This window comes from Arachis hypogaea, chromosome 20 (assembly GCF_003086295.3).
Source record: "Arachis hypogaea cultivar Tifrunner chromosome 20, arahy.Tifrunner.gnm2.J5K5, whole genome shotgun sequence".
Lineage (NCBI taxonomy): Eukaryota > Viridiplantae > Streptophyta > Magnoliopsida > Fabales > Fabaceae > Arachis > Arachis hypogaea.
This window is the reverse complement of record NC_092055.1, coordinates 3586911-3605055: the sequence shown is the minus strand read 5'-3', so window position 1 is coordinate 3605055 and position 18145 is coordinate 3586911. Positions and strand designations below refer to the sequence as shown.

Genomic DNA, 18145 nt, shown 5'->3' with positions numbered 1-18145 from the left:
TTATAAAATTAGTTATATAAAATTATAAATTAAACAATGTTATTGTGTTTTATTATATATCACTTATATCACTACGGCACATGCAGAGAATAACGGCGGCTTAATTGCCGATTTACGACGGTTTTAAACCACTAAAGAGTTTTTTGAAAAATTTTCTGCTTCTATATCACTACTTAGTCTTTCATATGATTCAATTTTCTCATAAAATGTTCTACTAGCGAAAAAAATATTTGAAATTATTTTTTTGTTAAATAAAATAATTTTAAATTATTTTTCTCTCTAAAAGATGGTGGACAATTTTTGAGAAAAAGATAAATAGGTCCCTGATTTTTTGTCCCGCAGACATTTTCGTCCTTAACCATTGAAAAATATTTTTAAATCTCTGACCTTCACAAAATTTGGACGGATTAGTCCCTCCATCCAAATACCTCCGTCAGGGACTGATCCGTCCAAATTTTGTGAAGGTCAGGAACTTAAAAGTATTTATCAATGGTTAGGAACGAAAATATCTGCGGGACAAAAGGTCAGAGACCTATTTGTCCTTTTCTCAAAATTTGTAAAATTTGTGGTCAACATCATGTGGATTTTAATCATGCATAATTGTAGTGCTGGTTCTTAAATTAGTTGGATACACATAGCTATTGCCATAAATTTCATGTGATCCTGAAAGAAAGAGATCTTACTTATTCAAGCTAGTAGTGGCTGTAGTGCTATTAATTTTATTTATTATAAATTCCTCTCCGAGCCACTTATTTGGTCAAGAGAACTAGAGAAGTGTGAGATGGGGCCAAAATCCATATTAGTTGTTAAGTCTGGTTATATGTGTATTCGATTTTGTTAGTAATTTAATTTTCTTTAATTAATAATTATTAATCCAATAAAAGAGAAATAAATAAGAATTGAGAGTTTGAATTGTTATTATAGAGGGAAAAAATTAAATGAAAAGAAAAATATTGGATAATTGTTTATTTAAAAAAATAGTTATCCGTCTATTCTCATGTTTAATATCTAAGTTTCTGGCCAGGGGAAAAAGAAAATCTCGACTCTATTATTTGCAGACAAATTGAGGAATTTCAACTAGAATTGAAGCATGGCGCAAGCTGCATACACTTGAATAAATAAATAAAAATAGATTCAAAGCTCAAATTTTGAAGTACTATCATATATTATATGACTTAATTTAGCTTGCGATTTTAATTAGCCCCTCAGGTACGATACATAAATGAAATGAATGATTAAAAACAAGCTGAACTAACCCACATAATTTGTGGAAGAAAATAGACAGGACTAATGGGGTTAGTGTATTTTAATAATAGGAAATTATGATATGTCACAGCTCCATGGTTTAAGCCCTAAAAGGACGAATTAATTGAGGGGAGCATGCATGTGATCCGTGGTCCATGGTTGATGCATCATTATACACTCTATTTGAACCCAATTATTTCGCAGAAAGTTTTAAATGTGTTACATAAACTATATATTTGAACAGTTTATACATGGGGAAGAAAATGTATATCATACAAATTTTGTAGACTTACCATCGAGTAATTAAAAATAAATAAAACAGTGAAGCAGCTGAAGTTAAGTGGAGGAAGTGAAGAGTGTTAGTCCTATCATCATATGTAGAACAACTAATTTAAAATGTAACTTCAAATAATAGTAATGCTAGGTAAATAAGGTTTTTTTTTTTTTTTTTTTGGTGATTTGCTAGGTATATAAGTTATTATTTAACTAAACTCTTAAATAAATGTCTAAAAAATTCAGAAACTTTGGTTACAAAAATAATTTTCGCCCAAAATAATTTTTCTTTCTGTTTTTTTGTGAGATTCATTATTATGTTTTAAACAAATAACGCATCGCTCGTAGAAGCCCAAACAATTTTTGTTTGGTATTAATGGACAGTATGCGGCAAGAGGCCAAGGCCCAAGAGAATGGGCCTGCTTTTGAATTTTTGGAAAAATAGTAGGCAGTGGGCAGTAGTTGCATAGCTTCATTTGATTGATGGGAGCAAAAAAGAAAATATTATTAAAAAAAAGGATAATGGTAAAGGGAGGCGAAGAGGAAGAAGACGTAGTTGAACGCAGAAATCATCAGCTTCGAATCAATTGAATCTGAAAAGTGAATCAAATCAGCGATGCCGGTATTCAAGACTCCATTCAACGGTTACTCCGTCAAGTTCAGCCCCTTCTACGAGGACCGCCTCGCCGTAGCAACCGCGCAGAACTTCGGTATCCTCGGCAACGGCCGCCTCCACGTCCTCTCCCTCTCCCCAAACCCTTCCCAGCCCTTCACCGAGATCGCCGCCTACGACACCGCCGACGGAGTCTACGATGTTGCCTGGTCCGAGTCCCACGACTCCCTCCTCGTTGCCGCCGTCGCCGACGGCTCCGTCAAGCTCTACGACACCGCACTACCGCCTACTTCCAACCCTATCCGGTCCCTTCGCGAGCACACACGCGAGGTCCACTCCGCCGACTACAACCCCCTCCGCCGCGACTCCTTCCTCACCTCGTCCTGGGACGACACCGTCAAGCTCTGGACCCTCGACCGCCCCTCCTCGCTCCGCACCTTCAAGGAACACTCCTATTGCGTCTACTCCGCCGTATGGAACCCCCGCCACGCCGACGTCTTCGCGTCCGCCTCCGGCGACTGCACCCTCCGCGTCTGGGATGTTCGTGAACCTTCGTCCACCATGGTGTTCCCTCCTCACGAATTGGAGGTGCTAACTTGCGATTGGAACAAGTACGACGACTGCATAATTGCGACTGCTTCGGTGGATAAGAGCATCAAGGTTTGGGATGTGAGGAGTTTTAGGGTTCCGATTGCGGTTATGAATGGGCACGGGTATGCGGTGAGGAAGGTGAGGTTTTCACCGCACGTGCGGAATTTGATGGTGTCTTGCTCTTATGATATGACGGTTTGTGTTTGGGATTTCATGGTGGAGGATGCGCTTGTGAGTCGGTACGATCATCACACGGAGTTCGCGGTTGGTGTTGATATGAGTGTTCTTGTTGAAGGCTTGATGGCCAGCACTGGTTGGGATGAGCTTGTTTATGTTTGGCAGCATGGCACTGATCCTAGAGCACCTTGACAAGCTTCCTTTTTCTGCTTTTTCTTCATGTTTTGGGGATTAAGGTTTTTGTTGTATGTTTGTTTATATTCATGCATGATCAGATCAGGGGTTCAGCAACTTAATGAGTGTATACATCAATCGCATTGGTAATGAATGAAATGGCTAGTCACAAATAATTTATATGTATCCATGTTAAATTGTTAATTGAAACTGAAGATAGTTGCTTTGTTCTTTCTACAGATATTTATATTGTGTGTTTTCTGTGGGATGGAATTTAGTGTTTGGTTGTTGTAGATCTTAACTGAAAGTGCAGTCCATGTGTGACAGTGGAGCCACAATTCCAGCAGCAGGATAATGAAGCTTGGTTGTGCTAACTCTGGATGCCCTTACAGTTACAGATATTTGTGTATCAAAGTTCTGCGGAACTTTCACTTTTATGGCTGTGTTGGAGGAGAATGATCTAGCATCTAAGGTGAAATTTTGAAAGCATTCTTGCACCTGTTTTTGTTATCTAGCAAAATTAAATTGATGGTTGTGGTATTGACTTGTACTCAAGGGGAATTACTTGACATAAAATACAGAAATTTCTATAGAAAACATGTTAAGTTGATCAATTTATTGGAGGCGGCATAGCCACACCACATAATGAGGCTCACTATTTATTGGCCCTGTAGGACAAGGCTTACTCTATAAGGAAGCGTTTGTTTTGAGATACTGAGACTGAGAAACTGAGACTCAGTATCGTGTTTGTTAGTTCAGAGATCTCTGTCTCTAAAATTTTAGTACCTCCAAAAAATAAGGACACAGGGGACTGAAATTTTTAGAGATGGAGACTGAAACTTTAATAATATTTTATACTTAAAATACTTTCATTTCAATTAATTAATTCTAATTTTACCCTTTGTGCAAATTAAATTAGAGTTTCATTCTTGTTTCAATTCCTGTCTCCCATTTTGCACCAAACATAATACTAAGATTTATTTCAATTCCCGTCTCTTAGTCTCAGTCTAAGTTTTTCCGTCTCTGTCTCTCCATCAAACGCTACCTAAGAACATAGATGAAGATACAGATATTCATGACCGAGTGTTGTTATCTCTTCATTGCACTAAAAAAAAATGCTTGATTCCATCAACATAGAAAAGATGAAACAACAAAATGGCTTGGGAAACAGAAAACAACCTTACAAAATGCTACTGCAGACATATATAACTGGCAAAAAACAAGTATTGCAACCAACAAAAAAGGGTATATATATATTTTTTCAAACACAAATATATATCATTAATCAGCACGCAATGATAAAATGTGTTTTCTTTGAACCAACAAAAAGGAAATCATAAAACAAGTGTTGCAGTCAAATTTGTAATAATATTTGCAAGTCAACTGTTAAAATTCGGAACGGGAGATATAGATTTAATAAGCTTTTGTCTTTAATTTATACAAGATGTTTATCAAATAAATATCAAAATTATGATTGTTATGGTGTCTAAAAATAATTGTCTAATTTATTAAAAATAATTAAAAATTAATATTTAATTTTAAAGTATAAAAGTAAATAATTTAGACAAAAATTAGACTCGGTTATAGAATCCATCTAAAAAAAATAGGAAAAGTATAGGTAAACAATAAAAATATTAAACAATGTAAACAATAGATATATCGGATCTTCATTTTACTAGTGTACAGATAGTTATTTTAATATTAAAATTTAGAAGATTAATTTGGAGGTGTAGTGTATTTTTATTTGATTGATGGTTATTCATATTGTTCAACAAAGTCATTGTCCCCTAGCATTCTCCAAAAAAATATAAGGGGAGCTTTCTAAAAAGCAAGCAAGCATCTTAGTTTTTGTTAACAATCTTGTTTCCATGATTGTTTATGCAGTTAAGATGATAAGATTCTACTGGTGATAAGGGAATGAAAATCTGGATGTATTATTTGGTATCCCTGTATATTTATGACACATGTGTCTCTTGATCCGGATTTTGATGGTAGTTCATAGTTTCAGTCTGGAAAATGCAAAACTGCTGCACAACCAACCTTGGAAACCCGCAACTCCTTATGCTGTTATGCATATTTATATGAGAAAGTCTAAAGGATAGCTATTTTTTAAAATTTGGGTAGCACTTAATCAGTAAAAAAAAAAATAATCACATATCATTAAATATAATCTCACACTATTAAAAATATTAACATGATTCTAAATTTCTAATAATGTAACGGTTGTGAAATTACTGGAGTTTAACAGAGTTTTTGAAGCAAGACTTGAATGTTAAAAGCATTTATTTATGTTAATGGCAATTGGAAGGTATAGACAAGATTGATGATGTCGTTGCATTCCCAAACCGACAGGGATGATTACGAGTGTGATAAGTATGAGTAGAGAGAGTATAGTGTCCCATGTCTCTCTCTCACGTAAAAAATACTAGAACTCAGCCACTTGACTAATTTGAAAGCAGCCAAATCCACCATTCCGCAAAACATGTCAAGCCTCCAATCTTAAACTTCTCAAAATCAGAGGCTCTCACACCTTGACATTATCTTGAAAGGAAAATATTAAAATATTAAAACAACATAGATATATCGGATGTTCATTTTATTAGTGTAGGATGATTATTTTAATATTAAAATTTAGAGAATTAATTTAGAGGTGTAGTGGTCAAGAAGCAATAGCTCAAATGGCATAGTCTTCCCATACTCAATTAAGAGGTTCCGAATTCGAGTCTTCATATATTCAGTGAAAAAAAAATTTAGAAGTGTAGTGTATTTTTATTTGATTGGTGGTTGTTTATATTGTTCAACAAAAGTCCCTCTAGCATTCCCCATTTTGAAATCAATCAGTATTTTCTTTATGTTATTAGTTAAAAAATAATTTAAATACACAATTAATTAGTGAAATAATTTTTTCGATGGACTGCGAGGTCCTCCAACAAAAAAATGCCTTTTTTGATTTTTGACTGGTTAGTCATTTGTCAATGTCTCTTTTCAAAATATATTTACGTGACACGTTAATCACTAATATATTCTCTATTTAATTTTTATAAGCAAAAATAATTTAAAAATTACTAATATTTTTTAATTTTACACAATAAATTTAACTAATGTATTTAAAAAAGATAATAAAAAAATAAAACTAAAAACTAAATAGTCTTAACAATTATCATTAAAAGACAACGAAATTTCTAACAAAAAAGATTTATTACTCATAGTTGATTTTTAATGGATAAATTAACAATTTTTTTTTAGTGTCTAAACAAGGAAAGAAACAAAGCAAAAACTATCTTAAATCCGAGCGGATGATTCGTTGGAGATCAACACCAGGCTCAGACCAAATAACATGATTAGAGTTACTCTTGGCACCATATTTAGCCATTCAATCCGCAGCTCTATTTGCTTCTCGGGACACCCATTCAACGTGAACAAGCCAAGGACGAGATAAAAGCTCCTGAATCTTGAGAACCAAATCTGTTACTTCAGATGAATACCCACTTGTAAGCTCATGCATGATGGGCAGAATGTCAAGGCAATCCGTTTCACATATAATATCCCTCAAACCGCAATCCCAAGCTAAAACCAGCCCCCTCCAAGCAGCAAATAATTCACATCTGATTATAGACCAAGGGGAATGCTTCCAGAGCAGCCCGAGATCCAATCTCCCTTAGAATCTCTAATAATACACCCAAATCCCGCTAAATTTGAATCCATATACAAGCTTGCATCACAATTAACTTTAAAACCATTGCCTACCGGTGGTTCCCAACACAGGCAATTTCGGAGAGACCTAAAGGCATTGCTTCGATTCCTGTAAAGCTGTAAGTTCTTGGCGGTAATTCTGGCCAAGGCAACAACCTTATGGTCTGTCCAAGGGTTGTCAATGTTGAATATGTCATTGCACCTATGTCTCCATACCCACCAAAGCCCTGCACCAAAGGACGCCTCATTGTTAGCCAAGGCCTTCCGAAACCACTCTTCAAGAGCAGTACCAGCCGTCGAGTCTAGGATACTAGGATCCAACATATACCAGATTGCCTTTGATCGTTCACAGTCTCTAAGGCAATGCTCCATAGTCTCCTGTGCCTTGTTACATCGCTTACACATATCTGAAGAAGCTAAATGCCGCTTGAATCGAAAGGTCTCAGTTGGTAGAGCATCATGTAAGCTAAGCTACATAGTAAATTTGAACTTCTCTGGAATGTTTGTGTTCCACAACCAGTTCCAATTACTGTTGGCATTCCAATTTAATGTTTTCTTTAATAACCATTTGTAACCCTCCCTTGCACTATACTTTTTTGTTGCTGCAGGCCACCACTCCCACTGTGGCTCCAACTCAGTCAAACTAGGATATCTCAGACCACAAATAAATTGCTTAATCTCATACAGAATAGGCGTGGTAAGACTATCAACCTCCCAAGACACCCCTTTCCACAAGTCAGCCACCATGAAATCTGATTCAGAAATATGTACATAAGGGACAAGGTTGCAAAGCTTACCAAAAGGAGTCCACTCATCATGCCAAACTGATTTGTGGACATCTCCAATATTCCAATAAAGCCCTTCCTTGAGATGCTCATAGGCACTAACAATGTTCTTCCAGGTAGCCGATGAAGAATTTCTACTGTTTCCGTTCATACCAGATTGATTCCTGAGATATTTATGCTTCAGAACCTGCACCCATAACTTCTCACTATTATTTAGACAATCCCATACCAACTTTTCCATAAGCGCCATATTAGCACAGGAAGTATCCCTAATACCCAATCCTCCTGCCTTTTTAGGAGTTATGGCGACCTCCCACCTGACCAGAGGCAGCCCTTTTCCAGTCTCTTGGCCTTTCCACAAGAATTGTCTCATCAAGGAATCAATTTTATTACATGCATACTTCGGGAGAAGAGAAATTTGCATTTCATAAACTGGGATAGAGGCCATAACCGATTTAACAAGACAAAGCCTCCCTGCCTTATTCAGTAGGCGTCCTTTCCAACTGGAGAGCTTCCTCGAAATTTTTTCAATAATCTCCTGAGCCGTCTTCCTGGAAGCTCTGGCATGACCGATGTTAATTCCCAGGTATTTACCCAAATCATTGCAGAACCGGATGTTAGAGACCCCTGAGAGAACCTCTTTTCTCCTCTCTGACACCCTCTTGGAACACTGGGCCTTTGACTTATGAAGATTTACCTTTAAACCTGACGCTCTAGAAAACAAGTCCAAACAATGCATGACCTCTATTACTTGAGCTTTTGATGCCTTACAGAAAAGCAAAAGATCATCTGCAAACATCAAATGAGAGAGTCGTGGTCCATTCCTAGAAACCGCAACTGGGTTCCACAAACCTTGGGAAACTCTATGAGAGATAAAGCAGGCAAGCATTTCCATACAGAGTACAAAAAGATAAGGAGACATAGGATCTCCTTGCCTCAACCCTCTCTTCGGATTGAAATTTTGGAGCCTGTTCCCATTCCACAAAACTGCCAACGAAGAGGAAGTCACACAATTCAATATAAGATTAATGGTAGCCTTTGGAAACCCAAACCGGACCAAAGTAGCTTCCAGAAAATGCCAGTCTACCCTGTCATAAGCTTTTTCCAAATCAATCTTGAATGCCATGGTCCCTTTTCGAGACTTGGTGTTCCTCATGAAGTGCATAATCTCTTGAGCAATGATAATATTCTCTGTGGTTCCTCTTCCTGGAATGAACCCTCCTTGCAAAGGACCAATGATCTCCGACAGGAAAGGTCTGAACCTGTTAACTAGAACCTTTGTGACAGTTTTATAAATTACATTACATAAGCTAATAGGCCGAAACTCTCGTAAGGAAGAGGGAACTTCCACTTTAGGAATTAGAACAATGAGAGTATCAAAAATAGCCGCATTCAGTGGCTCACCCTCAAAGGCTCGCTTGACCAGTCCACACACATCGTTGCTAAGAGAGTCCTAGAACTCTTTGTAGAAAATTGCTTGAAATCCATCTGGCCTTGGGGCTTTAAATGAACTCATGGTCATCACAGCTCTTTTAACCTCTTCAGACGTCACCGGTTCCACAAACTTTTGACAAGCCTCACTACTAAGAGACGGGCAAGGAAAAGGCCCCATGGCGTCCAGGTCAATATCCTCCCTTGTAGAAAAGAGCTTTTGAAAGAAAGAATTTGCCGCCATTTCTAGAGTCGTAGTCTCCGTGGCCCAAGACCCATCCTCCAAAAATAACCCATGAATTTTGTTCCTCTTTCTCCTGATAACTGTCTGCAGATGAAAAAATTTTGTATTTCTGTCTCCACATCTCACCCATTGTTCTCTAGATTTTTGATACCACAACAACTCTTCTTGAAGAAGGACATCATTCAGTTCCTGATGCAAAACTTGCTCTTTGATCCTAAGCTGTTGATCCTCCCGACTTTCCAGAGTAATCTGAATGTCATTCAAAAGCCTCTCCAACTCCCTTTTCTTAACAAAAATATTGCCAAAAACTTTTTTATTGAAGCTAGTTGCATCTTTTTGAACCTCCAACAAACATTTGACTACATCCGGAGCTCCTCTATTCCAAGCTGTATCAACAACATTCCTAAAAAGAGGATGAGTCATCCACGCAGCCTGGAATCTGAACGGACGATGGCCCTTGGTAGCCCTCTTTTCCATCTTACACCTAGTGAATAATGGGCAATGATCAGAGTGAAGGCGCGCCAGCCCCTCAGTATAAGCCTCCGGAAACATTAGTCGCCAGTCCTGGTTGATGACTGCTCTATCAAGCTTCTTGGCCACCTGCACCCCACCTTTCACCTTCCTATACCAAGTGAATCTTCTCCCAATAGCCCCCATATCAAACAGCCCACAATCCTCCAATGTTTCCGCAAATTGTTCTGCTCTGGCAAGTCTAAATTGCCCCCCTCTAACTTCACTCTGCAATAGAACATCATTAAAGTCCCCTAACACAATCCAAGGTTCGTGGATCATATTAGCAATCCTTGTCAAGTCACCCCACAGTTCTTTACGCCGATGTATATGCGGATTAGCATACACCGCACTGCAGTAACTAGATGTATTGCCCATAGTGATTTCAAAACTGATACATTGATCAACTACATCCAATACTCTCACAGAAATATTTGAATTAGAACATAGAACCCAGATACCCCCACTATGACCATTAGCCTCAACAATACCAACACCCTGGTAACCTAGATTATTCCAAAAAGATTTCATCCTCTCGAAAGCAATATGGGTTTCAAACAGAATGAAAAAAGTAGGATGAAATTTATTCGCTAACTCCTTACTATGAACCCGGGCCAATTTATTAGAGGCACCTCTAATATTCCAAAATAGAAAGCTTAAATCTAAATAATCCATAAAACAATTTGTATTGTAAAAGGACCAACCTCAGCTGAAGTCCCTAACGAGATGATGAAGATCCACCATCATATCCCCCTGGGCCTTGCTTGTCCTTGTCCGGTTGTTGCCCGGTTTGTATGTGTCCCTCCACTGACAACCCTTCCAATTTGCCAATTTGCTGCTTGCTGGTGTCGCCAAGGCAGTCTGGAGTCGACGGCGAATTCTGCAAAGAAGAAGGGCGCAACCTCTTGTGTCCATTTTTGATAATGGCAGTGAAAGTCGGCACCGCAACGGAGACAGCTTTGCCCTTCACCCCTTGCTGTTTGGAAGATGACATGCGTGCCTTAGATCCGCTAACCGACCCGGTCTTCACCCCTGATTTGGCTCCTCTCATACGTAGCCCAAAGTCACGGTTCTGGTCCAATTTCTGATTTGAGCGCACCGGCATTTTATCTTTAGATGTTTGTTGGGCTTTGTTTGATTGACTCAATTTTTCTCTCCTTTTACCGCTGACTTTGGTCCAGCCAGCCTCATTTTCTAAATGTTGGGACCCCACTTCCTTCCCATGCAACGTATCATCTAATTCCTCCCCAATTTCTGCAACTATCACTGACTCTTTGGGATTGCATCCAAATTCAAAAATTTTCTCTTTTGAGGCTTCCTGTGGCTGCACCACCTGGGCCGCCGTTTCGGTCACTGATGTTTCCTTTCGATCCACCCTTTCCGAATCTATTGGGGTCATTCTGCAGTCAGTTGCTGGATGCCCGAAACAATTGCACTTGTCACAAATAAGGTGTAAGCATTCATACTCCACCTTATATTCAAACTCATCGACAATCACACTCCGGACCACCGGCAAACCAAGATTAATTTGCACGCAAGCCCGAGCAAATTTTCCCCTTTCCGCCAACTTAGTAGCCAGATCCACCTTGACTGGTCTTCCCACAGCAGAAGTGATTCTCATCATGGCTTTATCCTGATAGTACCATATGCTCAAACCAGAGATTCGAATCCAAACCATAGTCTCCCCGAAAGTGTCCTCACAAGGTTTAAAATCCGGTGTCCATGGCTTGACCGCAATATAGTGACCGAAGATCATCCATGGCCCCCCTAGTAAAACCTTCTCTCGATCGTCCATGCGATCAAATTTAACTAGGAAGTACCCAAAACCCACATCCAAGATTTCATATCCACCGGTGATCCTCCATACCCCTTTCAATTTGTGAAACATGGCCGTGTAACTAAAGTTTTTTCCAAGAACCTTAATCACAATTGCTTCCTTGTATGGTTCAGAAAGGATGTTCCTAACCTCTTTGGAGAAGCAAACTCTTGGGGGCATAGGATCTCCTTGTTTTCTAGTGACCACTGCCATAGAATCCCCATCTAGAGCTTCAGCCCGATTTATCCCTGTGGCTACCGTAGAACCAATAACCTTGTCACGGAACAAAATCTTAGAAGTCACCCTGAAACTAAGGTCGCCCTTACTTGATCCCTCCTTTACACCTGATGCAAACCCTCCCACATTCTCCCCCTTATCTCTTTCGATGGCATGGCCATCTTCTTCACCGTGTTTCACCCTCAAACACTCTCTCCCGCTCTCTCCTTCTCTCATTCTCTCTGAGTACGGAGTACGTGGATAAATTAACAATTTAATATGTCGTGTAGGTTTATTTTGTCAATACAAAAAAAAATATTAACAAAAAAACTAACCAGTCTCATAAAAATAAAAATTAAAAATTAAAAAATATATTTTTTTTGTTAAAAATTTTATTATTTTTTAAAATAATTGTCAAAAATCATTTAATTTTTTTTCTACAATCAATTAATAACAATCGTATTTTTATACGAAGGTCAAGAATATATAATGTAAGAATAGTAATTTCTGCAATATAGTACTACTTGTTCTTCTAGAATTCTGTACATAAAATATAATATAATTTAATAATAAAAAATAATGTTTATAACATTTTTTAAGTATAACTTTTTATAACAAATATGAGATAGTCTAATACGAAAAAATAAATAAATAAATAAAGAGTTCATAAACTGACAGATCATAAATTTAATAATTTTGAATTAGATATGATATTTTTTAGTCTTTTCATTTTTTTTAAAATATCTTCGATTGTCAAGATCTTTCTATAAAATATTCGATATATATATATATATATATATATATATATATATATAATATTTTATCTTTTGTCGTACAATATTATTCTACAATATTATACCTAAAATATAATGAAAAAGTTTAATCAAATTTAGTACATAATAGGAGCAAATTAAACCCATACATAAAACTAGTGAACTAAATAGACACTGTGTTATAATCTATGAAGCACGAATACTTCGCTGAGTTGTCGTATTTACGTGTTGGACACATTTTGAATAGGACACTCACCGATACTCATTCGACACGCGTGTCTGTTGTATCCAACTATGTCTTAATAAAAAATAAAAAAATAAAAAAAAATTTCGGACACGCTTGGACACACTTAAATACCATCACGTGTCAGTGTGTCCAATCTTATTCTTAACATATATTCTTAAAATAAATTTAGATATAGTATATATTATTATTTATTAAAATAAAAAATATTTTAAATACTTGATATAATTAAAATAAAATATTAAAAATAATTAAAAAAATTAATTTATATTTTACGATTTATCTAAAAAATAATTTATATTTTATATATATGTGTGTTTCGTGTGTTATAAGATTTTAGAATTCGCACGTCGACGTATCCCGTGTCATGTCGTGTCGTGTCCGGTATAACTAAGGAAGCTAAAGTAGTAGATATGTATGTAATAAATATTAAAGACAATAAATCCGTGCATATCTATAAGTAGGAAACTAGAATCACTTGTAACTTGTGTGGCAAGTTAATCAAAACATAGCGACTATACTATTTTGCTCACAAACTCAAAACTTTGTCATGTACTTAGCTGACATCACACTCTCCAACTCAGGTATAAATAGATGCTGAAAACAATGCCTTTTGAGGCGGCACACAAAAATATCACTACCAAACACCGCCTTATGTAGATAATTAGGTGTTTACACTTTACACACATGCTTAGCAACCACAATCAAAATCAAGATCCTTCTTCACCATTAATGGAAGCCATGATGGAGAACCACCACAACACCAGCAGCAACCTCAAATCAAACCAGTGTACCTCAAGCATGGTCCAAACCATAAACGCACCCTTGGATCTAGTATGGTCCATGATAAAGCGCTTTGAGCATCCACAGGGATACAAACAGTTCATCACGGGTTGCACCATGCTCAGCGGCGACGGCGGCATTGGCAGCGTCCGTGAGGTCCTAATTATGTCTGGCTTGCCTGCTGAGGTTAGCGTGGAACGCTTAGACACACTTGATGATGTTCACCATGTCCTCAAGTTCAGCATCATCGGTGGTGATCATAGGCTTCTCAACTATAGCTCCACCATTACTCTGCATGAAGAGGAAGAAAGGTTTGGAGGCAAAACCATCGCTATAGAGTCATATGTGGTGGATATTCCGGCGGGAAGTAGCGGCGAAGATACCTGTTCTTTCACAGATACCATCATTGGTTGCAATCTTAGGTCCTTGGCTAAGATCACAGAAGGAATCAATATCAATCGGAACCATACGTAATAAGCCTTGTTCATACTTAATCGCATGCTTAGTAATGTATAATTAAGGACGATTTCATTTTTAGAAATTTAGTAGCTTTTTCAGCAGTCTATGTAAGCTGTTGATATAGTAAGTTTCTCTTTTCTTATTTGGTCACTTTGTTACTTTAATAATGTGATATATTAATCCCTATATGTGTTATATATATACATATTTCGTTGTATATGTATGGGTTTGATCAAATAAATTTTAGCATCAAATAAGTATCTTGACTTTAAAGTTTTCATATCTTTCTTTTACTACACAAAATAAGTCTTTAAATTTCAATAATGCTAGAAAGTAAAAAAAAAGTTAGACAAAATTTTATTTAATATTTATTAATCGTTGTTAAAATTAATTTGTAAAATTTTTAGAATACCCTTCTTCCTCTTTTTTTTAAACCAAACTCTAACCCTCCTCTAACACACTTACTCACCTTTCACTATCGCACACACTTTCACTCCTCTCACACCCTCTTCCTCATAGCACACACACCCATACTCTCACAAAAAAAGAAAGAAAGAAAAGAGAGAAAGAAAAGGGAGAAGGGAAAGAAAGAAAAGGGGAGATTGCGAGAAGAGAAGGGAGGAGGAAGGAGGGAGCTGCTCACGCCGAGCCACCATGCGAGGAGAGAGAGAGCCGCACCTCATCACCACCGGCCTGGAGCACGCCGTTCGTGTCCCGTCGCGTCGCCGCCAGCCGCGTCCAGCTCGCAGTTGCGTCGCCATCAGAGGCCAGAACCGAGAGAGATGCGTCCGAGAGAGGGGACGAGTGTGAGAGAGGAGACGCCGAAGAAGGAGCCGTTCACCATCGTCGCGTCTGCTGTTGCCATCAACGGAGCTTGTCGTCAGGAGAGCATCATCGACGACACTGGTAATGAACCGTCTCAGTTCCTGTTTTGGTCTTGCTCAGTCCCACACCCCCTTCATTCTTGTCTCTAAATCAGCACAATTTTTTCCTGTTCTGACTCCATTTATGAAATTGTAACGCGTCCACCTTTACTTTGCTGTATTTTCTTCTTTTCTTACATGCTCTGGTTTTAATTGTGATAATATGTCTCTGTTTTAGTATTATCGCTCTACTTTTATTGTATTTCTGCTGGAAATTATCTTGAGTACTGGTATTGGTGCTGTCATGAAACGGTTGGAGTTGTTGATGTACATCTGCGATGTAGCCATGGAAGTTGCTGCCACCGTCTCAATCCAAATTATGCGCTCATTCGTTTCATTTTACTTAAATCCTCCTCACCTTGGATTCTGGCACTCCGGGTTCGATATCTTCGGTCCTTCGGGACCAAGTTGTGAGTAGACTTTACATTTATAATTATTTGGCTTTACATTTATACTTATTTTGATATATGCTGCTTGAATTCATGACTATACTTACAAGTTATCAATCAAGGATTTGAATTTGATTTTAATAATGGATTTATTAGAACTAAATATTTATTTTTGTAAAATTCAGATTTTTAACCTGCACATGAGACTGTATACATGTTTGATGAAGTTTTGTGTTATTTCAGAATATGCGATTTTATTTGAATATGTGTTTTTGTAACATTAAAGTATTATAGATACTTACTTATATGCTCTGAATTTGTAAAGTATATTCAACATTTCATATGATTGAACAAGATTTTTGATTAGAAAGTATTACTGATTTGATTTGATACTATATATATTTGAAAGATCAAAGATTGGTTGCATTTGAAATTATATGTTTTGAATTGGTTTGGGAGGCTCGTATTAGAAAACCGTAGTTAACGGCGGTTATGACGTTAACCTAGATGCATCTGGCTCAGATCTTAGCTAGCAGAAACGTTGCTAGCCTAACGTGTAGGCCACACGTTGGATCTGTTATTCCGTACGGACACACTAGAGAAAAGGGCTACCCATAGAGGTGGAGCCGCCCATATGTGGACTTTTGATTTGCTTTCTATATGAGAACTCCCTTATTGATTCACTTATTATTATCAACTACTATTTTCTAATTAAAATTACTTTGATAATAATATTTATATGGTCTCATGTGAATTATAGATGTATTGTCTAGTCACTGAGTTGCAAAACTCACTCCGTTTTTCAAAAAATATTTTTTAGGAATAACTATTTGGTTATGTGAGCCTTCTGTTCAATGATCTGCAATGGGTACCCATTCTTTGTTGAGTTCTTAGACGTCATCTGATCCATATGTTACAGGCAGGATCTATTCATATTTATTTATTTTATCTCTTATTAAAAATGTGTAATTATTCATTCTAGATACTTTAAATTTATTTAAAATATTTGTAACTTTCCTATTCAACTTATATTTGAGTCGGTTAGGCTTGCTTGGGGTTATTTTCCTGAGCGCCAGTTATGGCTCATTTTGGGTCGTGACATAATGAATGTTAAATAAAATAAATTTTAGCTATTTTTTATTAATTTTTTTGTTATCCGATTTGTTACTTATAGTCCGACCTAATTATATCTATAAATTGAATTCCAAGTGAAATAATAAACGTGACTTATCCTCGATTAGAGAAGATCTCAGTATCAATAACCCACTCGAAAATAAATAAACTAAGGCAATTACTGAAAGATCAGACAAATATCTCAACCTTTTTAAAGAGGTGACATTCTATAAATATCAAACTCTAAACATGTAAAAGATACGTTATTCACTCTGAATAACATTATACTCATTTTTTACTCTTGCTAATTTAAGTGTTAGAGTGTCTTTGTAGGTGTCTATCTTCACCGTTTCTCTTGAAGTCAATGTATACATCTTCCATTTCAGGCAAAAAAAAAAAACCCAATCCTTGAACATGACGAGCTATACATATTTTGAGACTTATACTACGCAGGAGCATTTGCTTTCCACTGTGGGGCTCGAGTTTACTTAATCCCACTATCATTTTTCTTGTCCGATTATTTATCCTCTTTTGCAAGTTATAATCAATGGCGGAAAGCAAAACAATTCACTTTCTCCTCTCCTCACTATAGCTGAACTATTAGTTATCAATGAGTTACTGAAAGCAGAAATTTGGAGGATAACTGATCTTTTGAATCAAAATGGACGAGGTGATGAGGAGGACTAGAAAAACTCCGGTAACAACGACGACTACACTTCAAAAATAACAATTGCGGTAGTAGTCACTCCAAGGCCATCAACGAAGAGAACAAGTCCTTTCAATTTTTTTGATAACATCATCTATCAGTACACAATTTTAGTTGCCTTTTTTACTTTCATATTTCTATTAGAAATTTCGAATTAGCATAATTATTCAAGCATTTAATCAAGAGATTGTTTTTTAGTTTATGGATATCTGTTTTCTCATGGGTGGTAGGAATTCTGTGTTATTTGGAAAATGAGTAGAACTATGGATAAGAAATGTAAAGTAATAAACGCTAATCTGTTTTGGCAAATATAAATAACAATAGATAGTATGAAAAAGAGATTAATTGATATGTGTTGTGCTTTGAAATTACAAGATTGAATAAGTATGCCTGATAGTAATCAATGAGGATCATTGTTGATATGTCAGATAGGTAGTGTTAATTGCTGCTGAGTTATTTGACTAATTTATAGGAGTAGATTATTTTATAGTGATTATCGGTCAGCCGACATAATAAGTCGATTTAGAATTTGGTTGTAGACATAGCGTATACGATGTCGATAAGCATGGGATTTGCTCCGATTTATAGGTCGATTTATTTTGAAATGATTTTGACTTATAATAAGTGTTGGATTGTTTGAAATGATTCTGATTTATAGATGTCGAGTTGTTTGAAATGATAGATAGCTTAGTATCTTATGTGTTTGAAAGTCGAAATATAGCTCGATTTTGATTAGTTAATTAAGTCACTTGTTGTGGTTTGAATATTGTTACTAATCGATTACTGGACTAGTATGTCCTTGGATATTTGTTTGGATTGTGGAGAAGATTTGTTTGTGGATAGTATATGAAATTGCCTATCAGATAATAAAGGAGTAGAAATTGCGATTTGCTTAAAAGCCGAATTATAATTCGGTAAGGAACACTGAATTTGAATAATGGATCAGGATATTCCTTAAATAAGCTTAAGCAGTTTGACTTAATATCG

At 36.8% G+C, this 18145-nt stretch overlaps 4 protein-coding genes across 4 annotated transcripts; 2 read left to right on the top strand and 2 right to left on the bottom strand.

Moving 5' to 3' along the window:
• Nucleotides 1-1657: 1657 nt before the first annotated feature.
• On the top strand, nt 1658-3261 carry LOC112783015 (peroxisome biogenesis protein 7). The gene has a single exon (XM_025825743.3). It carries the CDS (start codon nt 2135-2137, stop codon nt 3089-3091), a length of 957 nt encoding a protein of 318 aa, XP_025681528.1. The 5' UTR covers nt 1658-2134; the 3' UTR covers nt 3092-3261.
• A 109-nt stretch (nt 3262-3370) lies between these two features.
• On the bottom strand, nt 3371-8988 carry LOC140182775 (uncharacterized). Its single transcript, XM_072230149.1, has 5 exons — nt 8956-8988; nt 8056-8827; nt 7332-7902; nt 6821-7232; nt 3371-3571 (listed from the first exon to the last, which is right to left on the bottom strand). Exons 1-5 carry the CDS (start codon nt 8986-8988, stop codon nt 3371-3373), a joined length of 1989 nt encoding a protein of 662 aa, XP_072086250.1.
• Nucleotides 8989-9004: 16 nt separating this feature from the next.
• LOC140182774 (uncharacterized) lies at nt 9005-10267 on the bottom strand. The gene has a single exon (XM_072230148.1). The coding sequence runs from the start codon at nt 10265-10267 to the stop codon at nt 9005-9007; it is 1263 nt and encodes a 420-aa protein (XP_072086249.1).
• A 3113-nt stretch (nt 10268-13380) lies between these two features.
• On the top strand, nt 13381-14284 carry LOC112783497 (abscisic acid receptor PYL11). The gene has a single exon (XM_025826469.2). The coding sequence runs from the start codon at nt 13473-13475 to the stop codon at nt 14040-14042; it is 570 nt and encodes a 189-aa protein (XP_025682254.1). The 5' UTR covers nt 13381-13472; the 3' UTR covers nt 14043-14284.
• The last annotated feature ends 3861 nt before the right edge of the window (nt 14285-18145 follow it).